The following is a 25,441-nucleotide window of genomic DNA, read 5'->3' as shown; positions in this document are numbered from 1 at the left end:
TGTCTTGAACTTTAAGGTTTTATTGATCTCTAAAAATCTTTAAGATCTTTAAAGAGCCTTTAGGGGTCTTAAAAAGACATTAAGAATCTTTAAAGCAACGTGTAACACTTAGAAGCATTTAAAATAGTGAAGGGCTATCAGCCCAAGACTTAAAGACTTAAACTATATCGTGAGATATTTATTTCACACTTCCCTACTATTTAGAGCACTTCGAGGCCCGCACAATGCCATGTTAGCTACTCGTTCCTCTTGAATAATTATAAAGCTCTTCTAAGATAATTTAAAGAGTCTGATGGAATATTCTCGTCTCTAGAAGGCCTTTAAATGACTTCCAAACTTATTTTAGACCTTCACAACTCATCAATGTTTAAGAGTGAAAACGTCCTCAAGGCCCGCAAAATCCATTTACGATATTCCACTGCTTTTTTAATGGTTTCGGATTTTAAGATCCTTGAAGACTCTCAAGATATTTTACGTTTTAGGTTTAGGATTTTAAGATCCTTAAGCTGTTCAAGACCATTACAAACTTTTTGAACTCCTCGAGAGCTTATAAAACTTTGAACACCTAATTAAGATTCACAAAGTTGTTTCTTAAAATTTTACAATGGATTTGAACTCGGATTAGCATGAGCAGAATTTTGGGACCGGTCAACACTGTACAGTACACCCCTCGGTAAAGGAAAATTTTATTTTTGTATAATCATTATAACATCATTTGTATACTTGGGCGAATGCGGAGAGGGGGGGGGGGCGTGTTGTATAAAAACTGATATAATTGTCTGTTCAATCTTGGTATGAATGAATTTGGGGTCGAATGTAACCCATGTGAAGTGAAAAAATATTAAGGGTGTCAGAAATTAGTATATTGTGAGGGAACGAGATTGTAGGAACAGCCTGTGCGGAGTGGTTTTTACCGATTACTCAGTCTATATACATTCATTAATTATTAGCATTCTCTTCTTCGAGATTTTCATCATCATCAACATCATCGTAAATGTGTATTTAGCGAATGGGGCGTAAGGTTTCAGTCTAAAATTTTGGTAGAAGTGACGGTCTATCGCCTAACATTCGACTCATGTGAAGTTGGCCCCGTCCACATGAAATAATTTGACAAAAATGTGTCAACAGTTAGTGCTACGTTAGTGCTCGAAGCTTATCGTTAGTGCTGCTATACAGGGTGATTCAAATTCGAGGGCCACCATGGTGATTTCGGGAACTGTAAGAGATAGGTAGGTAGGTAGTTTACATTTGGCAAAGTTGCGTATTTTGATGCTTAACAAAATGCAGTTTTGAAACTTCCGACTACTTTCGGACAAGCCGAAACTTTGCAAAATCGTTTTTTTTTTACTGAAGTTGTTTAAAAAGATATTTCAAAATAAATTATACATTATTATGGCCACTTTTGTCTCTACAAGATGCTTTAAATTTTGAGTGTGACGTTTCGTCTCCAGTCAACGTTGTTTTTTCTTATGGAAGTAATTTTCACTTTTTGGGTTGACATTGATATTCAAAATTTTTTATCCAGATCGATCCATGCATTCCAGCAGCAGCAGCCAGGTATAGCTATACACATCTAAGATCTAAAAACAAACAAAACCTTGTTCTTTGTGTTTTTGAAGTTTTTGAGTCATGGGTGGGGCCAACTTCAAACAATATTTTGGTTTCTTTTGTTTTTCTTTGAAAGGTGACTCGTTACACTCGCAATATTCGAGCACAAAAGAGCCCTAACGTAGCACTAACGATCGTATTAGTTTTTTTTTTAAACGAGTCGGGTGGGGCCTACTTCGAACAATATGTTAGTTTTTTTGTTTTTCTTGGAAATGTAAAACGTTAGACTTGCGATATTCAAGCACAAAAGAGCACTAACGATCGTATTGGTTTTTTTTAAATGAGTCATGGATGGGGCCTACTTCAAACAATATTTTAGTTTTTTTGTTTTTCTTGGAAATGTAAAACGTTAGACTCGCGATATTCGAGCACAAAAGAGCACTAACGATCGTATTAGTTTTTTTTTTAAATGAGTCATGGATTGGGCCAACTTTAAACAATATTTTATTTTTTTTGTTTTTCTTGGAAATGTAAAACGTTAGACTCGCAATATTCGAGCACAAAAGAGCACTAACGATTGTATTAGTTTTTTTTTTAAAACGAGTCATGGGTTGGGCCAACTTCAAACAATATTTTAGTTTTTTTGTTTTTCTTGGAAATGTAAAACGTTAAACTCACAATATTCGAGCACTAACGTAGCACTAACGATCGTATTAGTTTTTTTTAAAAACGAATCATGGATTGGGCCAACTTTAAACAATATTTTATTTTTTTTTGTTTTTCTTGGAAATGTAAAACGTTAGACTCGCAATATTCGAGCACAAAAGAGCACTAACGATTGTATTAGTTTTTTTTAAAAACGAGTCATGGGTTGGGCCAACTTCAAACAATATTTTAGTTTTTTTGTTTTTCTTGGAAATGTAAAACGTTAAACTCACAATATTCGAGCACTAACGAGCACTAACGATCGTATTAGTTTTTTTTAAAAACGAATCATGGATTGGGCCAACTTTAAACAATATTTTATTTTTTTTTGTTTTTCTTGGAAATGTAAAACGTTAGACTCGCAATATTCGAGCACAAAAGAGCACTAACGATCGTATTAGTTTTTTTTAAAAACGAATCATGGATTGGGCCAACTTTAAACAATATTTTATTTTTTTTGTTTTTCTTGGAAATGTAAAACGTTGGACTCGCAATATTCGAGCACAAAAGAGCACTAACGATCGTATTGGTTTTTTTTTAAATGAGTCATGGATGAGGCCAACTTTAAACAATATTTTATTTTTTTTTGTTTTTCTTGGAAATGTAAATCGTTAGACTCGCAATATTCGAGCACAAAAGAGCACTAACGATTGTATTAGTTTTTTTTAAAAACGAGTCATGGGTTGGGCCAACTTCAAGCAATATTTTAGTTTTTTTGGAAATGTAAAACGTTAGCACTAACAATCACATGGGGTGCATCCAATTAAAAATGAATGAGCGGGGCTAACTTCATACTTGACTTTTTTATTTCGATAAATAAAAGTTGAGTGTGAAGTTGACCCCGCCCCAGTTTTTTTATTTTTCTCATTATATAGCAGCACTAACGATAAGCTTCGTAATTATTTCATGTGGGCTTGGCCAACTTCACACGAGTCGAATGTTAGGTGATAGACCGTCACTTCTACCAAAATTGTAGACTGAAACCATGCTCATTTATGCACAATATTTACACGTTATTCGTAATTTCCTTACGTATGTAACCTACTTCATAATACTTAATGTGCATTTCTACTCACCTAGTGTTCGTGCAAACGATGCATTCTTGCACTTAAATTGCATCGTATTGTTACTGTAACCTAATATACACGGTGTCCATTTTTCGAGTGCCACTATGGGGATCTCACTTATCTTAAGAGATAGAAAGTTGGTTAAATGGGGGCAAAGTTGCCAATTTTCGTGCTGAATAAGAATCTGAAAAGAAATTTGAAATATCTTCGATAGTTTTGAAGATATCGCAAAAAAAACGAAAATGTCTGATTTTCGTTTTTAATTTTTTTATGATAAAGTAATCGTAGTAGACATTTCTAATTAACATATTATTCGGACACTTTTTAATGGAGATTTTAAATATGACATCCTGTTTTTAATAACTTTCAAGATTACGGAGAAACACGTGGAAACTTTAGTTTTTCTTATGGGCGCTATTTTGAATTTTCACATTTTGAAATTACGTCTTTTTTTCTCTTTACAACGATATATCACACATGGTGGTCCAGTATCACATTTTTCCTAACAATACAATTTTTAATTTTTTGAGAATTTGGACTTGACAAGATTAGAAGAAGGGATGTGTCAAGAGCCATAGCAAATCTTAGGAAGAGAGTGGCACTGTGCTCAGAATTAGGAGGTGGGCAATTTGAACTCATGTTGTGATGTATTTTGTTCTAATTTTAATTATAATTTTATTGCAAACAGAGTTGGACTGGGTCAAGCATAGAATGACCCAGTGACCCGGTGACCCAGTTAGTTTACTGACCCGGTGACCCAGTTGACCCGGTGACCGAGCTTGACCCGGTGACCCAGCTTGACCCGGTGACCCAGTTTGACCCAGCGACGCAATTTGGCCCAGTAACCTAGTTTGATCGAATAACGCAGTTAAGTCAGTGACCTCGGTTCAAGTGTACAGATTATGAAATAAATGAAACTTAATCCTGGTTTGTTGAAAATAATACTTGATTGCTGGACAACTGCCATTTCTGTGATGTTTGCTTTAATACTGCCGTAAAAAACCTTCCATGTCCCGAATTGTATTATAGTAATATTATTTCCCTGAAGCAAAGAAATGAAGGGAGGAACTGTTTAGAAATAATATTACTATAATACAATTCGGGACATGGAAGGTTTTTTACGGCAGTATTAAAGCAAACATCACAGAAATGGCAGTTGTCCAGCAATCAAGTATTATTTTCAACAAACCAGGATTAAGTTTCATTTATTTCATAATCTGTACACTTGAACCGAGGTCACTGACATAACTGCGTTATTCGATCAAACTAGGTTACTTGGCCAAATTGCGTCGCTGGGTCAAACTGGGTCACCGGGTCACTGGGTCAAACTGGGTCACTGGGTCTAACTGAAGAGAATATGACGTGACCCAGTGACCCAGTTTAATTCAGTGACCCAGTTGACCCAGTGACCCAGTCCAACTCTGCTTATGATAAGTGAGATCCCCATAGTGGCACTCGAAAAATGGACACCGTGTATGCCGTAATTTAAAAAAAAATGTTTCGGCCAATTGTGTTAATAATGAAAAGAAGCTTGATGATGATGAAAATCTCGAAGATAATGGTAATGATTAATGAATGTATAGGCTGAGTAATCAGTAAAAACCACTCCGCTCAGACTGTTCCTACTATCTCGTTCCCTCACAATATACTAATTTCTGACACGCTTCATATTTTTTGTATCAGTAATTAGGGTTCATGATCACGATCTCAATGTATTCCTATGCGATACTTCAACCGTTGGGGTTTGTGATTTAATGACATTTTAAAAACAGATTAATCACGAACCGCCCACATTTTTTTGATTTATTTACGAAATCCGTGAGGAATAGACGTCGCGAGCTAACTAATTCAATAATAAAATGTTAAAAATGAAGTTCCTTAATGAAACAAAATGGCGGAACGCATCCCGACTAGTAATCGAGTAATCTTTCCTTGTTAGTAGGGTTCCTCGTATCCTCATCCATTTGATTAACATCGACCCCAATGTAAACGAAAAGTTAAAATTAGAGCCGATCTCGTTCCATTGGACGATTGGGTCGCACAGCTTTTACAACCAAAAAAAAAATTGATAACTGGTCGCTTAATTCACATGAACCCGCAGACATCAAACACGCGAACCATCCCCTAATTTAAATGCACGCCCTTGGGTCATTTAATATCAAAGTTGAAGTAGATATCGGTTATGTTCGAACAGTGTAATGCATACGGAATGAAACTTCGCCACTAAATATTCGCCCCTAACCTTTTTCGTTCCCCGCAAATTAACTCGAGGCGAAATTTTGCGCGATCGATCAATATTTAATTTAACACAAAAACGTCGAAGGGGGATATTTTATGTAAGCAAATAAATCGTACAATTTGCCAAGATTGCGCGGTGGAATTTATTAACTTAAAAGTGAATCGAATTAACTCGGCGAAGACGTTCCCCATTATCTTTCGGAAATATTGTTGCAGATTGCGTTACGCGCCATTTGCTACGGGGAAAGGGTGCCAGGAACATCCCTCGAGCGTACACAATAAATACGCATTCAATTTATTCATGAGCCGAACTTGATTGCGGATGACAGATTGTGACAATGACAATTATTGGGCGAAAGGCGCGCGCGCGTGGTCGTGGCACGTGCAGAAACGCTTTTCCGGCCATTTAACTCGGTTTACAATGCTTAAGAGCCGACATTTAAAAATAAGTGATAGCGCTTTGACAGTGGCGTAATTGTTTACGAATAAATAAATAAAGTTCTAAGCGTAACGCCAGATGTACGTTTATTTTTAGGCTTAGTGTAACAGGTGGAACCCCCGCAAGTACACATTCGTTTATATGCGCTAAAAATATGCGCTTTTCCCCTATTTCATTTTTCAACAAAGGAGGCTATCATCTGTGTGTTCAGTTTTCAGTAACTCGAACGTCCAGTGGCGCAGTTTATACTATTACAGTAAACATTTAAAAAGTAATAGTTGTAATCACTAGAAGGCCATCTATCAATCAAAAACCAATTAAAATTATATCGGGCGATCAAAAATGATTGGCTGTCGAGTCGCCTTAGGAAGTTCAAGTTAAATAGGATTTCCCATGTAAACAAAAATTCCAAAGGCGACTAGACTAGTGGACCACGTATAGTGGACCACGCGTTCGTATTGTAGCGAATATTCTAGAAATCCCGATAGACATTGAGCTACCGTAAAAATTAGTCATCGGAGATAAGAAACGAAAGAGGATGTGACGCATTCTTTACGGGAAATATGCCGTGTTTGTTCGAGATCATTCTAGAAGATTCGGGGACGTTCGGGACTTAACTTTTAAGTAATATGGGCTTAAGTCAGTTCTAACACTGATGCGGGAATTAAACGATTTTTTGGGCCTTAGTGTGCGTTTTTCAGCCTCTCAGATGAATGCCAATTTTTTGAGGACGAAAGATGAATCTTAATGAGCATGAGAATATAACTGGGCACCTTCCGCCATCTTAGATTTTGGAGAACCAAGGTCGTGGTCCTGGTGTGGGGATTCTCCGGTTTAAGGTCGTGCTATGGAAATTCCCCGGGTTTGGGACGTGGCCTTGGTGAGAAGGATTTATCCGGTCACATCACTGAGATTTTCCCGGCAAAATAGTCGTGCCCGTGATGAAAAGGACAACGCTACTATAATAACATCACTATAATCCCGTACATTTTTAGGAATCACTAGAGATAAGGCCGGTAAATACGCTACTGTATGCGGACGATTGAAAACTAACATGAAATAGAAAGTATTTCTTTTACACCGTAATCAGGAACGTGATTTTTCCAAACGTATTCGAAAAACAAGTTAACCTTGCATTTGAGTGGTTCTTGTCGTCGCTTCGTGCGGAAATAATGCGCCGATTCGCGCTCTGATTGATCGAATACATTAGCGGTTTCGCGGATTTAATTGTGGTAATTTTGATCAATTAATACATTCTATCGCTCTACTAAAAACTCCACCTCTGTAATCTTGACGCCTCAAGTAATTAAGGAACAAAACACTCGTTGAAAATGACTAGTTAGAAATGACACATATTCCGTTGACCGCAATCAACCAGATAAATTCCTTATAACATGACCAAAATTCGTTTGGAAAGACACTTCTTACACAGTAAAATTTCTACTTTACTTATGTACTGCGAGAAAATTAAAAAAAGTCGTTAAGCCACTTGTGAGCAAGAGGCAATTTCAAATTTGTTTTATCGATTTTAGTAGCCCCTATGCTTTAACGAGAATACAAACATGAAATAAATTTTAATTTCTGATCAAATGACACCAATGCCGAGTCTGTAAGTGGTGTAGTTCCGAAGCCTTTGTGGCTCAGACAGACAGACAGACATCAAGAGCACAAAAGTGCACTTCCAAATCCTTCCAATCCAAACCTAATTGCTCTGGTTACGAAAATCAAATGATCTTGTAAATATCTACGTAAATTTCGCTTTAAATATCAAAAAATATCTATAACTAAGAAACTTGACATTGCGCTTGTGCACATCTGATTTGTATAATATGCGATATGTTTGTCTTTACTGGAAGCGTCTGTGGTGAAAATTACAAAAAAAATATCTCTATAAATGAGAGAGTTGACATTTCTCAATTTGCGCATGCCTACATCTGATTTTACAATATGCGATATGCTGGTCTTTCCTAGAAACATATGCCATTAAAATCGCAAAAATATCTATAAATAAGAAAGTTGGCATTTTGCATGTGCACATCTGATTTTTACAATATGCGATATGCTTATCTTTCCTAGAAGCATCTGTGATTAAAATCCCGAAAATATCTATAAATAAGAAAATTGACATGGCGCAGTTTATAACTAAGAAAGTTCGCAATGCGCATCTGATTTGTATAATATGCGATATGCTTGTCTTTACTGGAAGCATCTGTGATTAAAATTTAAAAAAATATCTATAACTAAGAAAGTTCGCAATGTGCATTTGATTTGTATAACATGCGATATGCTTGTCTTTACTGGAAGCATCTGTGATTAAAATTTAAAAAAATATCTTTAAATAAGAAAATTGACATTGCGCAATGTGCACGTTTGATTTGTATAACATGCGATATGCTTGTCTTTACTAGAAGCATCTGTGGTTCATATTTCAAAAAATATATACATAAGGATTTTGCACATGCGCACATCTGATTTTTATAATATGCGATATGCTAGTCTTTATTGGAAGCATCTGTGATTAAAATCTCAAGAAATATCTATAAATAAGACAATTGACATTGCGCATATGCACGTCTGATTTGTATAATATGCGATATGCTTGTTTTTACTAGAAGCATATTCGGTTAAAATTTTATCTCCATAAATAAGGAAGTTGACATTGCGCATTTTGCACATGCGCACATTTGATTTGTAAAATATTCGATGTGCTTGTCTTTTTTAAGCGTCTGTGGTGAAAATTACCAAAAATATTTATAAATGAGAGTTGACATTTCTCAGTTTGCACATGCCTACATCTGATTTTACATGCGATATTATGGTCTCTTCTAGAAGCATCTGCGATTAAAATCTCAAAAATGTCTAAGTATAAATAAAAAAGTTGACATTTTGCACGTGCACATCTGATTTTTACAATATGCGATATACTTGTCTTTTCTAGAAACATCTGTGCTTAAAATATCAAAAAATATCTATAAATAAAATGTTATCTCCATAAATAAGAGAGTTGACATTGTGCAGTTTGCGCATGCGCATATCTGATTTTTGCATTATGCGATATGCTGGTCTTTACTAGATGCATCTGTTGTTTAAATGTAAAAAAATATCTCTACAAATAAGAGCGCGTCGTTTTTCGCCATGCGTAAATGAATCGTCAAAATTTTTCTTGTTCGATGTGCCAAACTTATAAGCTACAGAATCCAAAAGGACCGAACAAAATATCTTGAAAACTACAGTAGTTTACGCCTCGGGCGGACGGACGGACGGAGAAAGTGGCCATCCAATATGAGTTGGAAAATACGCTCAAAAGATGAATAACTCAAAATAGCGTTTGTGTTCTATTACCGCCTCTATCAATTTCTGTTCTACCATTTTTCCATTTCAAAAAGGCAATACGTCTGACACGCAAAACCTAGCGCAAAACTGTGTCTCGAATGCGAAAGTGTCCTTTTTGGCATCCTAGCGCTATTTTATATAGTATTTATCCTGACGGCAAAATCTCCGTCACCAATGCCACGGCGTTCTCGCCGAGGAAATCCCAGAGAACACGACGTTGCACCATAAAACAAGGTCACCTCTAGTTATGTAACCGGAGAATCGCCTTCACCATGGCCAAAATGTTTTCGCCAGTGACGTAACCAGGGGATTCCTTCTCATCATGGTGCAAACTGTAACTTTCCCGTCCGATTTTTTTTCGAGATCAGTGAGCGAAGGTGCGGGGGGGGGGGGGGGTAAAATTAATTTTATCTCTCATTGTATTCTAATTAAAGGTCTCGACAACGAAAGGAACCGTTTTCCACCAACCTACTGCCCTTCTTTCTGTCCTCTTATCAAAGTACGAGGGGGGGGGGGGGGTGGAACTAGTTTTATCCTTCATGGTACTCTAATGAAAGGTCTCAACGAAAGGAATTAATTTCTATCAACCATAGCCTTCCTCCTCAACCTCTTATCGCGATCGGGTATATGCCCTTATACCTCAAGAACGAATTGTCGGAAGAGGGTGCTTACAAAGGGCGCCTGCAAGAAATATATCCATTGATGATGTCAAAACAAAAGCTATTTCGGTTAAAAAAAATCGCTTTATCTGCACAAGAGTTGTGCACAATTTATAGGTACTTGTTTCAGATTTCTCAAATTTTTTCGAATTGTCCCGACTCAAGGATCGACTTCAAACTAGGCCCGCACGAGGTGCAAGACAACTCGTTGAAGGGCCAGAAAAAACTACACTTTGATCATGTTCCATAGCAATGAAAACCACAAAACAAAACATTTGCGCTTGCCCCTTTTCCCAAATTCACCTATACGACGATTGCTAGTTGAAAATCAACTTCATGTTTCAGAAACATGAAATGAGAGACCGATTAGCGTCGCGGCCTTTTGGCAACGGTCATTATATGAATAGGTAATTCATTTTTTGCTCATTTGCAAAAACGAGTTTTATTATCGCTTATCGCGTGCTAGAAGAGAAACGCGGGGGCGCGCGCTTTTAATTCATTTAGCGTTGCACCTTAAACTGTCCCAGGGGGGACGGAGCACACCGGAGTTTTTAATAGGCGAGCGGAACATTCGGGAGGAGTTAATAATTGTGATTAAAGGTGCTCGTGGGAGTTGTTTAATGAATTTATTGATAAAATGATTAGGCGGGGACCTTTACGCGATCATTTTTTATCATATTCGAGAGCGATTAACTCTTTTAAAGGTTAATCGAACTGAGATGGACTTTTTCATGTTGGACGCGCAGTGTTAAATTCAAAATAACCTCTTTAAGTCTACGTTCTTAGTATTGTAATAATGACATATGTATCAGGAACACAGGAAAGAAAGAAGTTGTGACAGTTATTGACAGAGGTATTTTCATGGTCTCCTGATAACATTGCAAGATGTAATATAACAAATATCTGCTTCCCTATTATGTCCTGTATCAGGAGCAAAGAATCGCAAGAGGTATTTTCACGTCCTATCGAATATCAAATTATGGAGAAAGGAAAAATTTAATTGGCAAAAACCGTCTTGCGTATATTATGTTCTCTAAATATAAATTTCTGTTTCAAAAAATAGATCATCAGGAGCACAGAAACGATGGGCCATAAAGAATCTTAAACAACTTTGAAATAGTGAAGAGGAAGAAACTTGAACCTTGGAAGATCATGAAAAGCAATTAAGTGTTTTGAAAATCCTTCAAAAACGTTGAAGCGTCTTGAATTAATCTTAAATATTCTTGAAGAATCTAGAAGAATTATGAATTAAAGAAAAGGACTCAATAATTTGAAGGATCTGGGTATAGGTGTCTTAAACGGTCATAAATTGGGAATTTAGGGATGGCATCGAGCCGAGCCGAGTCCGAAAACTCGGCTCTGTGCGAAATTATGGATGTCCAGTTCGGCTCGAAACTGGGCTCGATTTCCAAGTCAAGTCGAACTAAGTTCGGATTCAGAATAATGGAATTTACAATTACTTTAATCATTTATCATCACGAAATAAGCTCTTATCTTTGAATTCTGACCACGGCTGTCTGAATTCAGAAGGGCGCTGCTTGCCAATAATAAATTAGATAAAAACAACAAAAGAGAGGGTATAGGTAAAGTAACATGAATGTATTCTTCGTATTCTTCGAAACGACAAAAAAACATAGATACCCAGTTTTTGTGACATTGTGACGCACCTTTCTGGTAAACATTTTGCAATTTTGTTTAAATAAACAGTCTGATAGTAGTACTCACAGATGGGACTAGCAATTCTATCTCTATTTCATTACGGTGAAGTATGTAAGTAAGGATCAATTGTGGTCTAATTTTATTTTGTCAAAATACCTCAAATGGTAGCGTCCTCAATCGATCGCGCAAGCAAAACGTTCGGTGTTGTTTTAGGGGTTACTTTAAATGCGCCCCTACTTCAAATTCCACTCTCTAAAGCGCACTTTCGAACTATTCAGAGGTGATGCTAAAAGCTTTCAACTTTATTTAGAAAAAATATGGAAAATCACACAGACAGGAGATGGAAATACAAATCTGACGGACGGTAAACGAAAATGAGTCGCCGAAGTCTTTTGTTTCATTTTCTCTAATTGCGCCACTCACTCAGACAGCGCTCTTTCGCTCTTCAACTTAAATTAGTTTTGTTTCCGACTTTGATTGTGAAGAAGTATGCCTTTATTGCGTTTATTTGTTTACTTGCGACCGTATTTTTACTTCAAACAAACTTCACCAGAAGCGCAAAGTGGGAATAGTCGCGGTCTGTTCGTGCTTGAACTTATTGGTAATTTGAAAATGTAAAATCATGGCGCCCCTGCTCGAATCCACTCGATTGCAGATAATACAAAACTCGAAATATCAAGATATTTACATGAATTAATCGATTTCAAAGTCGGACTTCATTTACATCCCTTGTCATGACATTAAAAAAAGAAAAACGAAAAAAATTAATCCCACATTAAATCCTTACAATAACTGTCGAAGTGGCAACTCCTTTTAGCAACTTAAAGACCGATTCACATTATCGGTCACGGTGCGGTCAATTATTTTAGCGCTCACGGTTGAACGCGTATTACCCCACGGCATTTTTTGAATTGCGAATTCCCACAACCTTTAATTTTGGATTCCAATTTAACTTAAATTAACTACAGAAATTCACTCTACTGTGAAGCAGTTTTTTGGGTTATCACCCCCTAAAAAAACTCCCCAGTGTATGGAAGTTTAAAAACATCTAAAAATGCAGTATTTACGACCCTTCGTTCTGATTTATCGTATGCGTTTCCGCAATTTAACCTTGGAATTGAAAGTCTCTAAATTTAAATTTATGTGTTGCTTTGCACATACCGTATCTGTTCCACCAATAAAATTGGGGATCGACCAAACTTTATCCCGCTCGTTTTACCCCAAATATTCACGTAGATTATCTCTCAAACTCTCAACCGCCCTGCGACAATTTATATGGGATTGACTTGCGTGAACGCTCTCGTGGCTTAACGCGAATTAGCTCGCGGCTTAGTCTGAATTGCCCCACAATTCTCTGTCAGCAACCATTCATTTTTTAAACCACACCCATCGAACATTCGAGTCCGTTCTACCACTCAGCAGCTCCTTTCAGCCAATGAAATTCATTAACAATTACTTAATTGGCCGGATTGAAATTTCTAAAATTGTTAGGCCAATTAACATCCATTCTTAATTGGAATTTCTCAGGTCGGTATAAAGGTTGTTAATCAACCTGATTAACAGCGCCAACCTGCACGACATTGTCGTTTTTGAATGCCCGATTTAATTTACCACAGCAAACAAAAACCCGCTAATGATAGCTTTACGTGGCTGAAATTCTAAAATATTAATTTGCTCTTTTAAAATCAAAACGTTTTCGGTCGCGACAAAGACAACTATAATTACTTGACGGGAACGGTTACAAACGGCGAATTGCAGCGTTATTTACAATTCTTGAAATCAAATCAATTACCTTTACTTTCTATCTTGAACTTCCGGAACCAACACAAATACTTTCGGCACGACAGTTTTCGTAACGAAGCGCACAACTTAAAACGCTTCGTGATACACAAGCGATACAAAGGAAAATAAGTATAAATAAGAATGCTAGTATTGCGCAGTCTGTGTATGCGCACGCATGATGTTTAAAATATGCGATATGTTTGTCTTTACCAGAAGAATCTTTGGTTAAAGTTCAAAAAATATGTATAAACAGAAAAGTTGACATTGCGCAATGTGCCCATGCGTATACCTGATTTTTAAAATATGCGATTACTACAAGCAGCAGTGTTTAAAATTTCAAAGAAATATCTCTATAAAGAAGAAGACTGCGCATGCGCACATTAAATATCAATATTTTTCTTGGTTGAGGTGTCATAGCTATTAGCTATCGCATGCAAAAAGAACGAACTAAATATATTGAAAACTCTAGAGGAGTAGTTAAGGCCTCGGACGCATGGACGGACGGACGAAGGAAGTGGCCATAATAACGCCTTCCAACATGAATTGGAAAATGCGCTAAAAAAGACAGAGAAATGGCCACGCAGTCTGAACAAATGAGTTATGCTTGAAGTGGGCGAGAAGGTAGTTGTGGGTGTGTAAGGAAATGGGGGCAAAGGAATCGAGCGTCAAGGAAAAAATTAAACCAGTTGGGAGGAATAAGCGGAAAAACCCTCGATGAAGCGGAAGGAGCGACGACAACGATAACGACAAGTACAACGACAACGACAAACAACGATAACAATAGTGATACAGAGCCAAATCTGGACCGTTCAAGGTCTCTAGCCACGGGGTGACCTTTTGTAAACTAGGTCAGGGGGTGAAGCTCAAATCACACTTAGTAGTTCAAGGTAAATCTCAAGGATTTATCGTCCACAAAGGCCAATGGCTCCATCTAATGTAGCGATCAGAGGCCTCGTCTTTATGGTATCAGTTAAGGTGATCCAAGATTAATGGTCCTTTTGTCTGGGTGTCATCAAAAGTCAATGATCTTAATGACCTGATTTTCAGTGTGATATTCCACCTTCGAGGCCCCATTCTTTGTGGTGTCATATTTCGTTGTCAAAGCCGTTGTTAAAGGTTGATGGCACCGTGTTTGTGTTGTATTTTGTTTTCAAGGTCAGTAGAGACCAAGGTCTCACTTTTGTAGATTTTCAAGATCATTTGACGGAGCCATTTTGTGTAACTAAAGTCAACAAAGGCCAATGATTCTACTATTGTGGTGCCATATTTCATTTTGAATGTCAATGACTCTAGTGGTTGTGGTGCGATGCTTCATTTTCAAGGTCAAGGAAGGCTATCTTCTTTTTTATGGTTTTTAATTTTATTTTTATGGGCAATGACCCCATTTTTGTGGTGTCATTTCATTTTCAATGTCAACGACTTTAGTGGTTGTCGTGCGATGCTTCATTTTCAAGGTCAACGAAGGCTATCTTCTTTTTTATGGTTTTTTATTTTATTTTTATGAACAATGACCCAATTTTTTGTGGTGTCATATTTAATTTTCAATGTCAATGACTTAAGTGGTTGTGGTTCGATTCTTCATTTTCAAGGTCAACGAAGGCTATCTTCTTTTTTTATGGTTTTTAATTTTATTTTTATGAACAATGACCCCATTTTTTGTGGTGTCATATTTAATTTTCAATGTCAATGACTTTAGTGGTTGTCGTGCGATGCTTCATTTTCAAGGTCAACGAAGGCTATCTTCTTTTTTATGGTTTTTTATTTTATTTTTATGAACAATGACCCAATTTTTTGTGGTGTCATATTTAATTTTCAATGTCAATGACTTAAGTGGTTGTGGTTCGATTCTTCATTTTCAAGGTCAACGAAGGCTATCTTCTTTTTTTATGGTTTTTAATTTTATTTTTATGAACAATGACCCCATTTTTTGTGGTGTCATATTTAATTTTCAATGTCAATGACTTTAGTGGTTGTCGTGCGATGCTTCATTTTCAAGGTCAACGAAGGCTATTTTCTAGTTTATGGTTTTTAATTTTATTTTTATGGACAATGACCCTATTTTTTGTGGTGTCATATTTCATTTTCAATGTCAATGATTCTAGTGGTTGTCGTGCGTTGCTTCATTTTCAAGGTCAACGAAGGCTATCTTCTTTTTTATGGTTTTTAATTTTATTTTTATGGGCAATGACCCCTTTTTTTGTGGTGTCATATTTCATTTTCAATGTCAATGATTCTAGTGGTTGTCGTGCGATGCTTCATTTTCAAGGTCAACGAAGGCTGTCTTCTTTTTTAAGGTTTTTATTTTTATGAATTCTCTGCCAGCAACCATTCGTTTTTTAAACCACGCCCATCGAACATTCGAGTCCGTTCTACCACTCAGCTAGCTCCTTTCAGCCAATGAAATTCATTGACGGTTCTTCTGATTTCGCATAGAATCATAACTAACGGATCTGGCACCAGCAGGATCGTCACGTAATTCTAGTTAATTTGGTCTCATCCCACGACTTTGTGGCAGTGCCAACTTTCACTGGGCAGGACTGTACTCGGAAACCATTGACCCAAGAAATACAACCATAAAATATATATAAAAGATAATTTGTTGCATTAAATGATTGAAAATAAAGCATGATCCACATACACAAAACATGATATGAAACAGGTTAAAAGCAAGTGTAAAACAAAGGTAACCAAAAAAGGTAGCTATAGAGTAGTGCATTGGCCACCGAAGAGCTTACGACTGTTCCTTTACTTGCACGAAGAGCACCAATGTCCAATGTTCCAGAACAAACCGGCAGCTTATTTGTCATGTCCTTGGCCTGTTCGGTCCGAAGTCTCACCTGCCGATGGTTACACCGGAGTTTCTGAACACCTCCGTCGACCTCCAGTGCATATTTACTTCCCGACGGTAGCCTCCATAAATTCAGGATTCCCCTAGGTCAAGGTTCGTATTCGTGGTATATGAAGTTTAGTTGGTAGGCGTTCGCATACTACTGTTTCTCGTATTTACACCCTCGATACTGCACCTTAAGGATACACAAGCCCATTCGCCGCGACAACGTTCGTAATTTTGAGTTGCAACAGCATATAATTCGCGTCCATCAAAAGCTAAACCTCGCAGTTCCCCAATAAATTACCTTCTTGCTCTCTTGTGGGCAATCTTAAAATGAGCTTACGTCTGTCGCAATTGGATGTGTGGAATTTGTGACATATAACGGTCATTATTTATTCCCAGATGGTTTGTCTCTTTTTACTTTTTCAACTATTGCACATTTTTTCCTGAACCGTGAAGTGAACAATGTAATTGCGATCTATCGCAGATTAGATCTTCGTTTTTTTAATTCTGAATCATTAGGCGCTAATTATGCGCTGTAATTATTCATCTCCCACTCGAGAATTGCAAATTTGTTAATCAATTTTTAATAAATGTGGATTCGATTCTCACCTTTACTAATCAATATTTCTTTTAATTCTCTCAATTTAATTATGCGCTAATTGTTTTGCGCTGCAATATTTCATTTCTCGACTTCGAAGTGTCAATCTTATATAAGCTTTCATTAAAAGGTAACGCAAGTATCACCTAAAAAAACATTTTTTTAGTTCTCACAAGTTAAGCGCTAATTATGCGCAACTGTTTTGCGCTGTAATTTTGAAAGTCACAGTTTCGAAAATTGCAGAAAGTGAACTCGATCCTCACCTGCGTTAATAATTTTTTTTAAATATACAAATTAAGCTCTAATTATGCGCAATTGTTTTGCGCTGTAATTCATAAATAGAAAATATACCTTGAAGCATTCCGTTTTACTTCCAAAAGCGCGAATTTTGTCTGATGGAGCATTAGATCTTCACCTCCAGATTTGGTTCTCACTGTGGCTTGTCAACTTCTTGTTTGATCCTCCCAATCATTCTTTTCGCTGAAATTAGGCGCCTATTGTGCGCCACACGAATTGTGGTCTAATCGGTCGCGGGATAAATAAATTGTAATCGAATACGTGCCAATTTTGCGCCTTGGATAAAAACTGTGCAGCTAACGTGCCTCACGACGTCGGCACGACATCTTTGCCTCCAAAATTAGGTAACTAGAGGTAAAGTTTTCATTAAGTAAATAACGCAAGAAATGTTGACCCCCTTTAATCCATCTTGCGACTTGGGACATTAATGAGAATTATGGTTGTAAAGAAACTTTCCAAATGAAACACTCTTGTAGTTTATTAAACTTTGTCTGTTTTCGCTCTCTTCTGCTTTGTGCCTCGTTACTTTCATGTTTTATTTTTCCACGCGGCGTAAATCAATAATACGCGAGTTTATATTACGACGACAGTAAGCGAGAGGGCTAATTGATGGCTTGGAATCCTAGCGCTTCGGGATGGGATCTCAAAAAGGTAATAAAATTGCGACGCCGCAATTGCTTCTGAAAACGAAACTTTTGACGAATAACAACTTAATGGTACGTAACTAACGCCGACGATTCCTTCCGTCTCCCGCTTTTATCCTTCTTAATTATACGGGGCGTGTACGCAGTTACTTTTAATGTTTACTTGCGGTCCCGTCGATTTTGCGCTCGCAATTTTTCATTAAATGGTCGCCTGTAGGTGCCTTGATGATGGTCATTGAACGTTATCCATTTCCATCGACATCCATGGGACTGGATATCATCCTTATAAATCAAAACATCTGCACGGCAAGACGAGGGTTGGCTTTGGTCACTGACGTCGCTCCTAGTTTGTGATCCCTCTCCTAGAGGGCCGCCATAAATATTTTTATTAAGCGTCGATTATGCGCTTTTTACGCTCGGATATGAAAGTAACGGCCTTTGAACGTTATCCGTTTCCAGTGACATCCATCGGCCTAGATACCAACCTTATAGATCAAAGTAACCTCTGCACGGCAAGACAAGAGTTGGAGCAAGTGCATAGGGCCGAACCTGGACCACTTCAAGGTCGCTCGCCACTTGGTGGTGACCTTAGAAAGAAACTCAAGATCACGTGGCAGTGACCTTGGAAATTAGGTCAAGGTGAAAGTCGCGTTCCACGTGGAAGTGACCTTGGAAATTAGGTCAAGGTGAATGTAGCGTGCTACATGTGCGGTGACCTTGGAAAGTAGATCGCGATAAAGGAACAAGCTGTTATATTATATTTTTTGGGGCGCCAAATTACATTTACAAGGTCAATGGCCCCAATTGATGTGTTAAATTACATATTTGAGGTCATCCCAGGTTAATGCCCCAATTGTGGTGTTAATATTTTCAATGGTCCCATTTTTATGTTGTAAAATTACAATTTCAATGGCATACAAGGTCCTTGACTGCATGTTTATGTGCAGTCGAATTACATTTTAAAGGTCATCCAAGGACAATAACCCAATTTTTTGGTGTCAAATTACATTTTCAAGATCATAGAAGGTACAATTACATTCTCAAGGTCAATGAACTCATTTCTTTGCTGGATCAAGTGACCCTAAGTTTTGCGGCGTCAAATTACATGTTACAAAGTCGCGTGCCCCCTGGTGGTGACCCATGGTCACGTAGCAGTGACCTTGGAAATTAGGTCAAGGTGAAAGTAGCGTGCTACGTATGCGATGACCTTGGAAAGTAGATCGCGGTAAAAGGGCAAGCTGTTGTATTGCATTTTTTGGGGCGTCAAATTACATTTTCAAGGTCATTGACCCCATTGTGTTAAATTACATGTTCGAGGTCATCTCAGGTTAATGCCCCCAATTGTGGTGTTAATGACACTTTCAATGGTCTCATTTTTATGTTGTCAAATTACAATTTCATTGGCATACAAGATCATGTTTATGTGCTGTCGAATTTCATTTTGGAGGTCATCCAAGAACAATGAACCCATTTTTTGTAGTGTCAGATTACATTTTCAAGATAATAGAAGGTAAATGTTCTCTTTTTTGATGTCTTATTACATTCTCGAGGTCAATGAACTCAATTTTTTGCTGGATCAAATAGCATTTTCAAGAGCGTATAGGTCAATGGCCCCAAGTTTTGATGCATCATATTATATTGTCAAGGTCATCTGAGGTCAATGGCCTTATTTTTTATGTAGTGTAATTACATTCTCAAAGTCAATGCCCTCATTTCTATGTGGCGTCTAGTTACATTCTCAAGGACATCCGAGGACAATGCACCCATTTTTTGTCATGTCAAAATTACTCGTTAAAGGTTATAGAAGTTCAATTACGTTATCTTTTGTGGTGCCTAATTACACTCTCAAGGGCATACTGGGTCAATGTGATCCCATTTTGCGGCATCAAATTACACGTTTGAAGTACTCCAAGGTCGATAACCTCATTTTTTGTGGTGTCAAATTACATTTGCATGGTTCACACAATTTTTGTAATAACATCTAATTTTATTTTCGTCATCGAAGTTCAATGATCTCTAATTGTGCGAGGCAATATTTTATTTTCAATGTCATCAGAGATCAATGACACTATTTTTATTGTCATATTTCAGTTTCAATCAGCGTTCAATGACTTAATTTTTTTGCTGTATCAAATTTTACTTTTAAGGTCATCCAAGGTTATTGACCCAATTTTTAACCTTTATTGACCTTCAATGGAGCTCAGTCATATTTATTGGATCAAGTATGCAACACCATTTTCTGAATTAGACTCAAAATTTTTTTTTGATTAAGCGTCGATTATGCGCCCTTTTGCGCTTCGATATGAACATTATCTGTTCCCATTGATTGATTGATTGTACTGGATTGATCGAAGTGAGCTCTGCGCGCCAAGATAACTGTTTGCTTTGTTCACTGTCACTCCCTTGCTAGTTTGTGAACACTCTTGGATGGCGCTGTATATCTTTTTATTAAGCGTCAATTGTGCGCCGTTTTACGCCTTTATATGAAAGTAATGGGTTTTGAACGTTATCCGTTTTCATTGACATCTATCGGACTGGATACGAACCTATGCACGACAAAACAAGGGTTGGATTGTGTTAAGTTACATATTTGGGTCATCCCAGGTTAATGCCCCAATTGTGGTGTTAATATTTTCAATGGTCCCATTTTTATGTTGTAAAATTACAATTTCAATGGCATACAAGGTCCTTGACTGCATGTTTATGTGCAGTCGAATTACATTTTAAAGGTCATCCAAGGACAATAACCCAATTTTTTGGTGTCAAATTACATTTTCAAGATCATAGAAGGTACAATTACATTCTCAAGGTCAATGAACTCATTTCTTTGCTGGATCAAGTGACCCTAAGTTTTGCGGCGTCAAATTACATGTTACAAAGTCGCGTGCCCCCTGGTGGTGACCCATGGTCACGTAGCAGTGACCTTGGAAATTAGGTCAAGGTGAAAGTAGCGTGCTACGTATGCGATGACCTTGGAAAGTAGATCGCGGTAAAAGGGCAAGCTGTTGTATTGCATTTTTTGGGGCGTCAAATTACATTTTCAAGGTCATTGACCCCATTGTGTTAAATTACATGTTCGAGGTCATCTCAGGTTAATGCCCCCAATTGTGGTGTTAATGACACTTTCAATGGTCTCATTTTTATGTTGTCAAATTACAATTTCATTGGCATACAAGATCATGTTTATGTGCTGTCGAATTTCATTTTGGAGGTCATCCAAGAACAATGAACCCATTTTTTGTAGTGTCAGATTACATTTTCAAGATAATAGAAGGTAAATGTTCTCTTTTTTGATGTCTTATTACATTCTCGAGGTCAATGAACTCAATTTTTTGCTGGATCAAATAGCATTTTCAAGAGCTAATCCCAGGTTAATGCCCGAATTGTGGTGTTAATACTTTCAAGGCATCGAGGCATGCCCATTTTTTTCATGTAATCGTTAAGGAATTCAATAGTTATCTTTGTGGTCCTAATTATCTCAAAATGGTCAATGGACAGTGTCATGACTGCATGTTTATGTGCTGTCGAATTACATTTTCGAGGGCATCCAAGGACAATGAACCCATTTTTTGTGGTGTCAAATCACATTTTCAAAATCAGAAGGTAAATGTTCTCCTTTTTGATGTCCAATTATATTCCCGAGGTCAATGAACTCAATTTTTTGCTGAATCCAATAGCATTTTCAAGACCTCTTTGTGTTGGGTCTAGTTATACTCACACGGCTATTTTTGCCGCGTCAAATTATATTGTCAAGGTCATCTGAGGTCAATGGCCTCGTTTTTTATGTAGTTAATTACATTCTCAAATTCAGCCCCAAAGTCAATGCCCTCATTTTTATGTGGTGTCATTCTCAAGGTCATCTACCCAGTTTTTGTGATGTCAAAATTACGTTTTAAAGGTTATAGAAGTTCAATGACCTTATCTTTTGTGGTGCCTATAATTACACTCTCAAAGGCATACGAGGTCAATGATCCTATTTTGCGGTACACGTTTGAAGTACTCCAAGGTTAATGACCTCATTTTTATGGTGTCAAATTACATTTGCATGGTTGACAATTTTTGTAATGACATTCATTTTTATTTTCAAAGGGTTCGTAGTTCAATGACCTCTAATTGCGGAGCAATATTAATTTTCAAGGTTATCCTGGAACAATGACTTAATTTTTTTGCTGTATCAAATTTTACTTTTAAGGTCATCTAAGGCAGCGGTTCCCAAATTACTTTTGGAAAAGGCACCCTAAATGATGGTTGTTTTGGCGGAACCCCAATGAGTTGTTGGTGATATGTTTTGACAGGTGTAATACCAACCAGGGAAGTACCCCCCAGGAAAGTGGGGGGGTCCGGGGGTACCCCCCGGAAAATTTTTGACAAGTTGGAGCTCGAAGACGCCGTTGTAGCGCTACCAATTGTTACAAAACAGTTATTGTTTGTGTTGGGATTTGGCACCAAAGTAATCCATAATAACATGATAAGGTCTTTAACATGCATTTTTAGCACTCCCAAATTTTATGGACTTGGAGTTTTTTTCCAAATTAACGTGTGAACAAAAACACTAAATATATCTTTCCTATATCTAATTTTTAAGACTTGATACTAAATGGCTGATTCAACTCAACTGAACATAATGCACTTTGCATCTCAAGATCCAGTTGCGCGTGAAACCATGCGCAGTGCAAAATTTTCCGTTATATTGAACAAGTATCACACTATAAAGGGCAGCCTTTGAAGGGAAATAAACTAGTCTAGCTGGTATATGTAATTCCAACTAATAAAGTGTGCCTTTAAACGTGAAAAATTGTAGTTGTTGCGGCTGTTACTCATGGAACCCTCGTGAATCTTTCGCGGAACCGCGAAACACCATTTGGGAACCGCTGATCTAAGGTCAATAACTTCTTTTAAAGTGTCAATTTTCATTTTGAAGGTCATCCAAGGTTAATGACCCAATTTTTAACTTTTATTGACCTTCAGTGGTGTATACGAGCTCAGTCATATTTATTAGAACAGATTTTCTCCTGCGACTTCGTATGCTCGATATTGAGTGATATATGATAATGAAAACTCAGCTTATTTGTAAACTCTCACGCCCTTCCTAGTTTGTGATCGCTTTCCTAGAGGAGGCCATATATATTTTTATTAAGTGTCGATTGGGCGCCCTTTTGCGCTCCGATTTGATCGTTATCCGTTTCCATTGATATCCTTTGTACTGGATAGATCGAAGTAACCTCTGCACGCCAAGATAACTGTTGGCTTTGTTCACCCCTTGCTGAACACTTTTAGAGGACGCCATAAATCTTTGTATTCAGCGTCAATTGTGCGCCGTTTTACGCTCTGAAACTGGATAGATCGAAGTAACCTCTGCTCGCCAAGACAAGGTTGGCTTTGTAAACCGTCATGCCGTTCCTAGTTTGTGATCACTCCTAGACTCTAGAGGGCGCCGTAAACACATCGCTATTAAAGTCACTAAATATAGAAAGTACCGCAATCCATTGGGCTCGTGTGTTAGAGAGAGAACGCATGATTTTTGCCCAAAGATGACGGAAGTTACCAAATTCTAGTAACTTTAATGTTAGGGATTGTTCCACCTGTTTGGAGATATCTGTATATATTTTTATAAAACATGACAGTATTGTGAAGTTAGGTTATAAAAAATTACAGCTATTCAGATTTTGTTAGTCAATTTTTTTAAGTTGGCAGCAAATTTGCCCAAAAATGGCGGATGATTGCGGTACTTTCTATATCTAGTGACTAATCGCTATTAAGCGTCGGTTTTACGCCGTTTTCTGCTCGGATATCAAAGTAACGTTTGGAAGCACTCGATTCTGACAATTCTTGATATTGTAACAATTATTGTGCGCTATGGCACGAAATTTTGCGTAGAGAGAAAGGTGGCAGCTCTGATTATGCTTGTAATATGCGCATAACCTGATTTAAATCGAATCTTAACACTTTTTAAGCGGCAACTGTGCGTTATTTGCGCTCTATGTCGAAGCCTTAGACTTGACAAATATGCGCCATTAGAATGTTTTTACTAGATAATTCACAAATATGGAGTCATGTATATTTTTATTAAGCGCCATTAAAATGCAGTTTTAAACATATCAAAATCTATACAAATGTTGATGTATTAAAATTGTCAAAAGCACAAAGGGTATCATTCAAATGGCATTTTTCAATCAAACGAAATCGACATGAGATGATAATTTTGATTGTACAATCGTATCTTTCGCTTGCGGGCAGAGTCGGGTGATTTGGAAACGAAGGGCGAGGGTTGCGGTCGTAGCAGTAGGATAAGACGAAAATCGATTTAGCATTGTAATTAAAGTTAAGTTCCGTCCGAGACCCGAAGAGCCAAAACCGCGCCGATAAAACTGTTCGTCAAACCTTTTTTTCATTAATATGTTTTCCGCGTCAAGTGTTTTATTTATGCATGCGCGTAAGAGAAACCCCGTTACGAATTTCATTTTCTCTTAAGATGTTGCGTGATTTAATATTCATAAAGGAGGCAGTAAGCCTAAAGAAACTCCGGAGCGCTTCTTTATATACATCAACAACAACGCAAAACGGAAACATGAAAATTTTAATCGCAGCTTGACCTATTCAGCTTTGGATTATTGCTAAGTGCGCTGTTAGGTGGAGGGCGCTGCAGCGCTCTTGTAGAAATAATGGAGCCGGCGTTTATCCTCTTTAAGTGCAAACTTACCTATGCTGATGTCGGGAAGAGGTTTAATAGAATTTTTCCTTTTGTTGCAGTTAGACCGATTTAAGGAACCGCCGGCGTTCGGTCCAATGTGCGATTTGCTTTGGTCGGATCCGTTAGAAGACTTTGGTAACGAAAATAATGCCGAACACTTTTCACATAATTCAGTTAGAGGCTGCTCATACTTTTACAGGTAACAATTAATGTTAATTTTATTCTTAGTGCGCACACGTACAATTTCCCGCCGGTGTCTTAAATTTCAATCTCTTGGGAACTTTACACGCACTTTTAATTGCCATAAGCGTTACTTGGACATTTTTGTAACCCATTCATCACCACCACCCACTGGTAAGGATGGAGATCACTTTTTTAGGCGGCGCTTCGTTTCTAAGAAAAGGCAAATGTACGAAGAACGCTCCAGAATACTTCTCTTGGGGTTTGTTTTTTTTCTTATTCACGTACACAATAGGGAAACAAATTCGGAAAGCTATCGGCGGTATAGACAATACGCGTGCTGTATCCGAAGGCGTCGGTTGCAGACCATGATCAAACCTTTGGACAATATCGTGGACCAGCGGATTTATGCTGCAATTTCCTTACATACCGAATCCAAATTGTTTTAATTTTACGAAGTATTTCTTTTTTTGTGAATTTCTCTTAAATTCGCGTTCTTTGAATTTTTTTAATTTTTGAAATTGAGTTTTTCTACATACCCAATCTATAGTTGTTTCTTCCTCTGGGTAACAGTAAATTTTCTACATTTTTGCCAGTGTTTTGTTAACCGTCAAATCTTGTTTAAAAACGTAGATGCGTCTCTTTAAGAAAACCCAACAATACTTTCAAAAAAGCAGAACAAGGAACAAAAAAGCAAATGATAGTTTTGACATCCGGCATCTGCTATAAGAAAAATCCTAATATTCCCAAATCGAGAGACGCGGTGGC

At 37.5% G+C, this 25,441-nt stretch overlaps 1 protein-coding gene across 17 annotated transcripts in view; it reads left to right on the top strand.

Moving 5' to 3' along the window:
• Positions 1 to 25,441, top strand: part of LOC116180844 (serine/threonine-protein phosphatase 2B catalytic subunit 2) — a 204,632-nt gene that overhangs the window by 137,418 nt on the left and 41,773 nt on the right. For all 17 annotated transcript variants that reach the window (XM_031500995.1, XM_031500993.1, XM_031500987.1 and 14 more), the window contains exon 6: positions 24,553 to 24,692. In XM_031500995.1, the coding sequence (XP_031356855.1) occupies positions 24,553 to 24,692 (140 nt within the window). The remainder of the gene's footprint in view (positions 1 to 24,552; positions 24,693 to 25,441) is intronic.

Source organism: Photinus pyralis, unplaced genomic scaffold (assembly GCF_008802855.1).
Source record: "Photinus pyralis isolate 1611_PpyrPB1 unplaced genomic scaffold, Ppyr1.3 Ppyr1.4_LG9, whole genome shotgun sequence".
Lineage (NCBI taxonomy): Eukaryota > Metazoa > Arthropoda > Insecta > Coleoptera > Lampyridae > Photinus > Photinus pyralis.
This window is presented reverse-complemented; position numbering and strand designations above follow the sequence as displayed.